We start from the raw sequence: 11,420 nt of genomic DNA, 5'->3' as shown, positions 1-11,420 counted from the left end.
TCTCCCCCTCAGGCCCTCCCAGTTATTTCACTCTTTGCTTAGCATACTGTGTTTAAATAATTTGTTAACATGGGATACAGTGGCCAGGTGACTGACCCTACTTGTCGAGAAGCAAAACTCCAAGTCTTTGCCATGGGATAGTAGTAAGTCCAATTACTTGTGAACTCCCAGAAGGCAGAAAACAAGGCTTGTTTTACTGCTAAATCCTAGCTCATGGCCAGAAATGAGGGAGGGAAGGAGGGAAGAGAAAAAGGAGGAGAGATTCTATAAACAGATAAGAACGGAGAGAGAGAAAGCATGGTGAGTTCATCTTAATTCTGAGACATATTTCATGTCTTGTTTCCTCTGATTGGTAAAACAAAGTGCCTCCAACTGTGTTTCTGAGATCTGTAATAACTCAGAAAGATGATATTCCTCTCTCCGTAAACTAATCCACTCTCTAAATGAACTGTAGGGGTGGGGATGGAGTGGGGTGGGAGTTTAGGGGGAAAAAACCAGTCAGCAGGTATCAAGAGCCAAATAGACACAATGTTGTCAACATAAGAAATGTCTGAACCCGAAGAAAATTTTTATAAGAGTTCATTTGAGCCAAACTGATGACATGTGTTTGAGAACAAGCTTTGGAGAGGAACCGTTTTTGCAGCTTTTCATCTGAAATTAAGAAGGAAAGTTAAGGAAGGTAGGGGAAAGCAAAGTGGGGATTGAATTACAAAATGGTCGACAAGATTAAGAGCTCTCTAGAGGATGGTTAAGGCTTATTTCAAGGGTGTGTTAGTCTAGATACACAAAAACATGGATAGGGCTTGCTTAAGGCAAAGATAAACCTGGTACTAAAAAGTTACGTTGGGGGTAACTATGACTACCCTCCAGTACCTACTCAGTTAGGAATTTATAATCAGATCACCCTGTGAGGTTACTTTCCATTAAAGCCCTTTTTTGTCCACAGTGTCAGATTTATGGAAGTTGAATCTGAAGATAGATTGGAGACCAACCAAGAGATAGATGGCCAACTCCACTTGACCTTGGCTGAGTCTGTGGGCCATAATAAAAAGTCACCCAAACATTCCTTGTTGGGCCATGACCTGTGGCTGAGAATGGAAAACCAGGAGTAAAGCAAAAAGAGGGCAGGACCCTGGCCTTGTTTTCCATCATACCGTCCTGGTTATGCCATGTCTCTGGGCTTGAAGACAGCTGCCTGCCCTCTGGCCCTTGGCCCATTCGCATGGGAGGTCCACGGAAGGAGCAGGCAGGGCTGATATCTGGGGGATTAGCTCCATCTGCCCTGAGCTCAGCAGAAACCTCTCATCTTTCCCTTCCCTGGGCCTTCTCCTGGTGCCTGACCCCCAGCAGGCCCTGCAGCCTCATGCCTGCCTGGCCATGACATCAAGTACAATGAACAGTTCCTCACTCCTGAGCAAAAGCAGTTCGGCTCTGTAGTAAGCTCTGTTACCCTAGGTAAAACCAGCCAACACATTCTGACATAGCCTGGTCTGTGCTTTCCCAGTATAGCGTGGTGCACCTTAGGTGACACTGCCAGTCTCTGTTGATCTCCAACACATGTAATTTAAGCCAGGGGCCTGTTGATCCTTTTAACATCTCTCTGAGAAGCCATACATATTGCTGAAAAACAAACAAACCAATAGCCCTCTTACATTGTAGGGTTTTGTGTGTATGTGTGTATGTGTGTGGTGTGTATGTGTATATGTATGTGTGTGTGTTGTGTGTGTGCGCGTGCATGCTTTATAGACAATGCATGGTGAAGACTTATTTAGAGGTTATAAGAATGTCCTTCTGGATTCTGTGTATGCCAACCTGGTAGACAACCTGCCCAGTATGTGTATGTGTATCAGTGATGTGTACAGAGCTTTACCCCATGAAATGGGAAGCACACAGAGCATTTCCTCAGCATGTCCTGCTGCCTGCGGACTCCTGGGGGCAAGCCCAGTCCTTTTTTCTTCTGTATTCTCAGTATCTAGTCCAGAGCTTGCCAGAGGGTAGGTGCTCAACAGATGCTCCTTGAATGAATATAGTAATTCTATTTTCAGAATTCAATTATGACTGGATCAACTCTGGCCCATTGTCTCCTTGCTCCTTTATAGGGATGAGCTCATTGAATGTCCCTGTAGTCCCCAATAGCTCAGCTGTTACTCACCTCATGCCAGCAAGTCAGAGCACACAGGGTTCTGCCCCAGGCCCACTTGGACCTAATTTAATTCACTCCTTCCTCCCTCTTTCTTGTCTTCCTTCTTCCTTCCCTCCCTCTCTCTTTTCTGGCAGGGTGACCAGTCATCTCTGTTCACCCACGTCTGAGGGGTTTCTCAGGCCACAAGACTTTAAATGCTAAAACCAGGAAAGTCCCAGCAAACCTGGGCAAGTTGGTCATTCTATTACCCTTTTCCCTTCCAGAAATAGTTAGTGAACTGTTATATGGGCCCACCCTGGACTGGACCCTGGGGACATCAGGAACAAGATAAAGCGTTTACTGTCAGCAATCTCACAGTTTAATGGGATGGAGATCCAGCAGGCAAGATATTATAAAGTACCAAGGAGAGACACATTCAGCTGGAGGGTGAGAGGGAGGATGAGGTGAGATTAGACTTCCTGCAGAATGTGACATCAAAGAGCATCAGAGTCAGAAAGTCTGATTAGGAGGGGTGGAGGGAGGGTGAGGAAGGTATAGGAGGGATAAAAGGTGATGGAAGGAGGCTTGACTTGGGGTGGTGAACACACAATACAGTGTACAGATGAGGTGTGGACATGTGCACCTGAAACCCATATAATTTTGTTAACCAGTGTCACCCCAATTAGATAAAAAGGAAAAAAAGAAGAAGAAAGTCTGATTAGTCAAATGCACCCAGTGCTGGTCAGGGAGACTGAGACAGTATTTCCTGAAAGGTGGGAGGTTACTCTACATCAGTACCCACTACCCAGGTGCTTGCTGTAGAGCAGAGATCGTCAGAGACTGGCAGTGTCACCTAAGGTGCACCACGCTATACTGGGAAAGCACAGACCAGGCTATGTCAGAATGTGTTGGCTGGTTTTACCGAGGGTAACAGAGCTTACTACAGATCCAAACTGCTTTTGCTCACGAGTGAGGAACTGTTCATTGTACTTCCATCCCTGCTCACCAGCTTCAGCCCTCCCTTGTGTACCCTACATCCCTCTTTCCCACATTCAAAGCAAATATAAGCATGGATCTTGGCCAGGTCACAAGACAGGTGGTCATTTAAATTCCATCCTTATCATACCTCAAACCTTGATTGCCACCACATTTAGAACACAGAGCCTGAGGAAGCTGGAGTTGGGGGTCACTGGTGTCTTTGATGGTGCTGTGCAAAGGGGCCAAGGAGAAAGCAAAAGATAGTGAGCTCCTTTCTGTAGCGAACATGTTCCTCCTTCAGTAGAGGGGGGTGCTCTCCCTTCAGGAGCCTCCCTTTAACTTTTCTCTCTAGCTCAGTTCCTTTACAATTTACTATAGAACATCTTCCTACCACATGTTTTCACCTAGAGTCCTCCTCAATGTCAGGAGTCTGTTTTCATGGATTCAGTAATTCATGTATTATTGATGATTTTGTATTCAATAACTAATATTGATCATTCATTAATAGTAGGATGGTTAGTGGTATCATCCTACTACTATATGGGAGAGAAAATCCTATACCAAAGGGGACAACACAGGTAGCTTCTTTCTCTTTCTGAAATATTTTCAGTTATGTTTGAAAGTGGAAGGACAATAAAGGAAAAGAGTATGTTGAAATAATTAGGAAACAGGTTTAGCCACTAAGTCTAAAGCATAAAAGGATAGAATGAAAGCCCCCTACACCCCTCGTGGAGTACTACATCAAGGTTAAAGTGCCTTCTGATGAAAATGCTCAAATTAGCTTTATGATGATGAGTTCAAGGACGATATTGATGATGAAGATAAAAAGGAGGAAGATGCTAACTGTAATGATGTGATCTGAGGGTCTGACCAAATGCTATGTGAATTGCAAATAATATGTGAATTGAGTTGGTTACTGAAAGCTTTGTACTGGAATGAACAACAATTTCATAACAATTGGCATCTTTGATCGATTGGTAACAGCTGTTTAAACGGAGTCAAGATGGATTCTGGGGTTGTATCCAGGATGATCTATTCTACAGACAAGGCAATGATCAATCAGTGATGTCAGAGGTAGCCAAGAAGGTGCGGGGGTGAGTATTTCAGATACTCACCATCTGCACAGCTGCCACTATGGTTTGTTTGCGTCTCTCCTCATTCCACCGAAGTTGAGTCACCGGAGCTACTTTATTTTGTATTGTATTATTTATGAGAGTGTCATAACTGATTGGTCACCCTTTATTGTTCTCCTAAACACCAGGCATATTGCCGGGCTTGTAGGCTGCCTTTCTCTAATACTTCAGAAGGGCAAGGAAAGTGGCTTTTCTAAGAGTAACCTTGCATCCCAGCACCCATCCTTCTCCCTGCTTCCTGTGGGGGCACAGACAGATTTGCAGTAACAGGGCTGATGTCATGATGATTTCAAGTGATTTGGCCCAGAGACAGCACCTATTCCCTGAACAATATCCATGAAAACTTAACACAGTAACTTGAGTGAGTCCCATTTTCCCCTGGTGTGATTTGCAGATGTTGGGATGGAAGTTCGCCAGGGCTGCCCTCTGAAATGGAACTTGCAAGAAACAGCAGCTCTGGTCACCTGAATGCAAGCAAGGTGTCCAAAGAAATCGAAATAGCAGCTTAGGGAAGGAGGACAGAAAATTTACTTTATGGAAAGATTTAAAGTCACAGTATATCTGATGAACATGAATAATTTCTCCCTCTAACTATATTCACAAATACTGGCTCATGGGATTCACACAGTAACCCAGGGATATGGACTTATGGATGTGGGCTGTGAGGATGTTATCCTTCATTTTCTAGTTGAGAGAAGGGAGGGAGTGTCAGTGGCTTGCATCTCAGGTCACAGGACTGGTGTGACTGAGGCAGGACTTGTGTCTTCTGGCCATTCCTAGGAAGTGCTCTCTCCACCTCATCCTGCCCTTATGGACTGGAGGTAGGCCACCTAAGTTATATTTTATCATACATTCCAAGATTTTTTTTAAGGTGGAAAAACTAAGGAGCAGAGGGCAGTGGAGGCAAAAAGAAATGGGAAAAGACACACCTAGAGTGCCACATATGCTCACAAATTATTGGAGTAACAGCCCCAGAGTGTGGCTATTTATTTATTTATTTATTTATTTATTTATTTATTTATTTAGGAGAGTGTGGCTTTTTAGAATATAAAGGTGTGGTGATGTTTTCTGATATAAGCAGAAATATGGGTGGTACTTCTCCTGGGAACTGGTGACCTTGGGGATAAAATCTGGGCCAGCTCTGGCTGAAAACTAGGGATATAAATGCCTTTGATGCTGTATTGTTTAACTTCCAGAACTAAGCGATTACTCTGGCTTCAGCTCTTTCTTTTTAATAGTGAACAAAATGATGGAAGATAACATAGATTACAAAGAGTAAGAAAACATGGCAAGAGAGACCCCAAAGCCCCAGCCCTTTAACAGCACACTGGAATCACCTTGGAAGCTCTAAACCCACGATGCCCAGGCTTCACCCCAAACCAGTTGAATCAGAAGCACTGGAGGTGGGACCCAAGCATCAATGCTTAAAGCCCCCAGGAGTTTCTAGTGTTTCTAACCATGGTCAAGAACCCCGGTTTAAGAGAGTGGTCCAAAAAGGCTGTCCTAGGAAAGGAAGATGCACCGCAAGAACATCCACTCCCCGGCTGCCCTTTTGCCTTAATTAATCTTTATTCCTAATGAAATATTTTGAGGGCTGGGAAAAGGGCACTAAGTCCCCCAGTTCGTGTGGTTTTGGCCTCACTGCCTCACACGGGAGCGATCACCTGAGGGAACACACTTGCTCTTGTGAACCCCTCAGGCTGCCCTCTTCTTCCGAAGAGGAACGCAGGGACACTTGGAAGGACAGCCAGGCAGAAAGCCACAGCAATCACAGGCACCAATCACCTTCCAAAGGCCTTCTCACACTGAGTCCAGATGAGGAGTCTCTCCCTTTGTAAATGACCTGAATGAAGCTGTGAGAATTCCAGGACAAGGTTTTGCGTGGCCATGTCCCCTGCTATGGCTGCTCCACCCCGCGACCCCTGGGCATCCCTGCCCTGCCCAGCCTGTTAGAGTATCAGCTCCAGAGGGGCTCCTTCATACTCAGCTTTGCATCCTATACAATGTACAGTTTAGCACCTACCCAGCACGTAGTAGAAACGAAGCAAATGTTGGTGGAATGAGCAATTAGAATGTTGCTGGTGTTGTCAGGGACTGTATGGGTTAAATTCCCTGCCACCCCAGAAAACCAGGTCCTGTCTCCTGTGTGTTGAGGGGTAAGTGGGAAAGCCCTTTGTGAATAGAGGGCCCAGGGGAGGCACTTCCACTCTCCTTCCATGCTCTTTCCGAATCAGGGCAAGAGGGAGGAGACATGACTAGAGCTCATCTGGAGGTGACATTTAAGATCATGACATTTGGAGACACTGGAGCTGGAAGACTGAGGGCAGAAGGAGGTCAAATGGTCTTATCTCATCCTTCAGGGTAGGGCCAACTCTTTGGGGTCAGTTGAGGGGCCATAGCACCAGATGTCACTGCTTCCCAGAAAACATAGTTTATGATCAAGTGAGCTTTAATGATGCTGAAATCCTTTCTAGAAAGCCTGAGTCCTTCTGAAACTGAATGTCCAACTGGGCCTGAGGACTGGGTATTTCTATTGGCGAGAAAGCGCTTATTTGTTCCAAAGCAGAAGGTCCTGAGTAAGGGTTTGGAGCTCTTCTGGAACTTGGAAAACCTGCCACATTCTGAATAAAGCATCCTGTAATTAAGAAACAATTACTTGGAAGCGTACGTCGCCATTGCAGTCTAGCTTTTTTTTTTTTTTTTTTTTTTTTTTTTTTTTTGCCCATAACATACACAAAGTTTCTAATCTGTGTCTCCCATGCTCTGTTGTTATAAATTAATCATATTCTGAGGTGGAGCTTGGAGCCTGGCTTGGCCTGCACTGTCAGCGAGAGGATGCAGATATATTGGGTCAGGGCATTGCAGAGATAGGTCAGGGCGTTAGAGGCTTTGGCTGCCAGTGCTGGTGATTATGTTAGAATCAGTTGGACAAATGGATTATGGTTGGCTGAATGGGCTCATTTGCACAAAGGGAAATAAAAGACTACTTTAATCACGACTAAGCTGCATCTCCCAGCCAGGCAGCCGTCGTCAGTGCCCAAGAATGTCTGTTTTGGGAGCCTAGGCCCAGCTCTGCTGGATGGGGCTATGCACCTGCACTGGACCAGAATATGGTCGGAAGATGGAGGCCTAGGAAGACAAAATCCAGGTCAACCTCTGTTGCTTCCCAAAGATTCCAGTTTTGTGACATGAAATGTACTTCTCCTTTAGACCAGGTAACTGCTGCAGCCCAGTTTATGAACCTAGGCACTTTCAAGCATGTCAAGTGGCTACCAAGAAATATGTATATGGTTAGTCCAGGAGTTGGACTATGTTTGGATTAACCGCGACTTCTTAATTCTCTATCACCTCCTAGGTGTGGCTGGCTGGCCCTTACCTTCCATCAATAGTGAATAAAGAAACCTTGCAGATGAGACCTCTGAGAATCAATCAATACTATTTATTCCTTCTGGCTGGGGAAATCTGGAAGGGCAAACTGATCTCCATAATCAAGAGGAGGTGGGACTTAGACCAAAGCTCCTCAAATCTGATTGCACCTTAGACTTGAATTGGGTGGTGGAGGTGAAGGCATGGGTTAACAATATTAATGCCCGAGCTTTACCCAGATATTTATCATTTATTTGTTTAGGGTGAGGTTCAGGCAGGAGTACCTAAAGCTCCTCAAGTGATGGTACTGTGTGGCCAGGGTTGACAAAGAACCTCTGATTTCAGCTAAAAGGAAATGTGTAGGTGTGCATATGTTTCCTATCTCTCTAATCTATACTAATAAAAGGGTAATATGCTAATTAGACTGGATAGACCGGACGTCCTTCCCGACAAAGTCACAGTGGCAGGGGGCTGAGGCAGAGGTGGTTAGGGGTGATCAGGCCTGCAGGGGAGAGTTGTTAGGGGTGATCAGGCAGGCAGGCAGAGGCGGTTAGGGGCAATCAGGCAGGCAGGCAGAGGTGGTTAGAGATCAGGCAGGCAGGCAGAGGCAGTTAGGAGCCAGCAGTCCCGGATTGTGAGAGGGATGTCCGACTGCTGGTTTAGGCCCCATCCAGGGGTCGGGCCTAAACCAGCAGTCAGACATCCCCCGAGGGGTCCCAGATTGGAGAGGGTGCAGGCTGGGCTGAGGGACCCCTCCCCCCCCCCCCCCCGCCGTGCATGAATTTCATGCACCAGGCCTCTAGTTAGATAATAAACTCCTAAAGAGCAAGGACAGTGCCATATGTTTTGGCATCTTTTCCCTCAGAGTTTAATAGAATGCATGCACTACACAGTGGGTTCTCAATAAGTATTTAAATATAAATTCTTGAATGCATAGACAAGCAGTATAATTCCTTTAGAAATCTCATCTACCTGAGGCAGCAACTACCATTTTAACCATGCTGCACTACAAGCCTTCTTTACTACATAGCATTGTTGTCTATGGATTGAATCGTTAAAATCAACCTAAAAGAAGCCTAGGGGAGCACTTTGGATTTTAAAAAGTAGCCAACACAACACGGAAAGATTATCCTATATAATGAAAGGCTAATATGCAAATCCACCGAACGGTGGAACGACCTGTCACTATGACATGCACTGACTACCAAGGGGCAACACTCAACGCAGGAGCTGCCTCCTGGTGGTCAGTGTACTCCCATAGGGGGAGCTCCACTCAGCCAGAAGCCAGGCTCACGGCTGGCGAGCACAGCAGTGGTGGTGGGAGTGCTAAGGACGTCCGACTGCTGGCTTAGGACCTCCCCCGAGGGCTCCCAGACTGCGAGAAGGGTGCAGGCCGGGCTGAGGGACCCACCCCCCCTCCAAGTGCATGAATTTCACACACCTGTCCTCTAGTGAATCAATAATTTAATTAGGAGACTAGGTAGAGCTTCACAATTAAGTGCTTACAATTATTGTAAAAAGTAGATTTCTTGCCTTTCTTTGTTTCGTTCTCTCCTCCCCTCCTTCCCTTCCTTCTAATAAACACTAACTGAGCTAAAACAAAATTTCACAGTCTTCACATTCCCTCCAAGAGATCATGACTTCATAGGGCAGGCAGAAAATGGCAGCAGCAGCCCTGACAAAGAGTGGGTGTGAGGAGCCCAAAGGGAAGGAGCTTGGAGGAAATGCTGCACTCCCAGAGGGAAAGGGAAGGGTCATCAATGCACCCAGAAGTGGTTCTCGGAGTCTGGAAGGACATCTAAGGTCAGTTCGTCCAGAGCTCCTCATGGGATCCTTAGCCAACCAGTGATTGTGTGACCTTTCTTAAGTATCTGCTGTCATTCCACAGCCAGATAGCTCTGGCATCCTTAAGACAAGCAACAGACAAAGTCTGTGTCAGTCAGTATCAACCGGACTCCCTATAAGAGGCACAAAATGGACAATTGGGCCAAAGCAAAAAAGATAATTTAATCGCTCATGAAACTGAGATGTCTAGGGTATAGGTCTGGCTTCTGGCAAGGCTGGGTGGAGGGGCTCAAATGACACCATCAGGAATATTCTGTCCTCTCTCATCTTTGCTTCCCTCAGGCAGGCAAGATAGCCACCTGCAGCTCAAAGATCCTATCAGCTCAGCAACCCAAGAAGAGACAATCTCTCCTATTAGTCTTGGACAATTCTCATTAGCCCAGCTTGAGTCAGGGCTGATTCCCAAACTAAGAGAAAAGGAATAATTAAGGAAAACTCCAAGGTTTCAAACTGGAAACACCACAAATTAAGAGATTCTGAAAGAGCACTGGATTTGGAAAACAGATAAATTGGAAAGGCAGACTTTGGTTTTAGATAAGTCAGAGGTATTGGTGTGACTCTAGTGAAGAATGGGGCAGGGGGATGGTTAGAAAAGCGATGGTGGGGATTTGTGAAGAAGTTGGAATTGGAGGTGAGAATTTGGATCAGTCTATAGAAGTGGGAATTGGAGCAACAGAATTGGTTGTATTCAATAAGGAAAAGTGTGTAAAAGCTGGGGAGAGCTCTGGAGGGGTGAGTTGTGAGCTATAAAACATTCTGCAAGTGAAAATTTATATTAGCACAGGATTTCATGTATGAGGTAGGAGAAAACAAGAAACCAGTGACACTCTCTTGGGTCCTCATTTCCAAGATGACCAAGAAAAGAAGGAATAACGGTCCTGCCAAAAAAGGCCGAGGCCGTGTGCAGCCTATTCATTATACCAGCTGCGCCCAGTGTGTGCCCAAGGACAAGGCCATTAAGAAGTTTGTCATTCGAAACATAGTAGAGGCCACAGCCAGTAGGGACATCTCCGAAGCGAGTGTCTTCGACGCCTGTGTGCTTCCCAAGCTGTATGTGAAGCTGCATTACTGTGTGAGCTGGGCCATTCACAGCAAGGTAGTCAGGAAGCATTCTCGTGAAGCCTGGAAGGACCGAACACCCCCACCCCGATTTAGACCTGTGGGTGCTGCCCCATGACCAAAGCCCATGTAAGGAGCTAAGTCCTTAAGGAGTGAAGAAAAGTTCTCTGGGGAGGAAATAAATGGAAACTGTAATTTAAAAAAAAAGAAAGAAAGAAACCAGTGAAGGAGAAAGAGAATGTGTGAGGGAAATGGGTCACAATAATTATAAGTAGACAGTAGTTTTTCAAGTGATAAAAAAACTCTGTTTATATTGGTTTATTTATTTTTTAAATTAAAAAATTAGTGTTTTGACTCATAACAGGGTAGTATAGGTTAAGATGCATTTGGCATCTCAAAGGCTTTGGGATTTGTTTATTCTTTCATCTTATTCTGCTTCCCTAGGATGGCTCAGGAATCTTTTTCCTGAGCTCCATTCTATCTTCTCCATCAGGAAGAGCAATTCTTCCCCTCCCCGCCCTGCCCCCAACACAAACACACACACACACACACACACACACACACACCACACACCACACACACTTCCAATGAAGGAATCTGAGTTTATCTGACTGACTGTTTGGTGTAGCTGCCATTATTTGCTCATTTTAAAGCAGATCTCTGGGGGGCAACAGATGTTTAGATAAGTCAATACCCATCTCTGGAGTTAGGCATGGAGGCATCCAAACCATATGGACTAATAATGAGAGAAAGGTGGTTTCCTAGGGCAGTGGTCGGCAAACCACGGCTCTCGAGCCACATGCGGCTCTTTGGCTCCTTGAGTGTTCTAACGCCACTTCTTCAAAATAGACTCTCCCAGGCCGAAAACCGACCTCTGCGCATGGGCCACGAAGTTTCAATCGCACTGTACGTGCGCG

General features: G+C 45.6%; 1 protein-coding gene across 1 annotated transcript; it reads left to right on the top strand.

Annotated features, from left to right (window-relative positions):
- Positions 1–10,294: 10,294 nt before the first annotated feature.
- Positions 10,295–10,621, top strand: LOC307107732 (small ribosomal subunit protein eS26-like; the record flags this gene model as incomplete). Its single annotated transcript, XM_079785184.1, has 1 exon — positions 10,295–10,621. The coding sequence occupies one exon, from the start codon at positions 10,295–10,297 to the stop codon at positions 10,619–10,621; it is 327 nt and encodes a 108-aa protein (XP_079641310.1).
- Positions 10,622–11,420: the final 799 nt, after the last annotated feature.

Source organism: Cnephaeus nilssonii, assembly GCF_951640355.1.
Source record: "Cnephaeus nilssonii genome assembly, chromosome: 2".
NCBI classification, from domain to species: domain Eukaryota; kingdom Metazoa; phylum Chordata; class Mammalia; order Chiroptera; family Vespertilionidae; genus Cnephaeus; species Cnephaeus nilssonii.
This window is presented reverse-complemented; position numbering and strand designations above follow the sequence as displayed.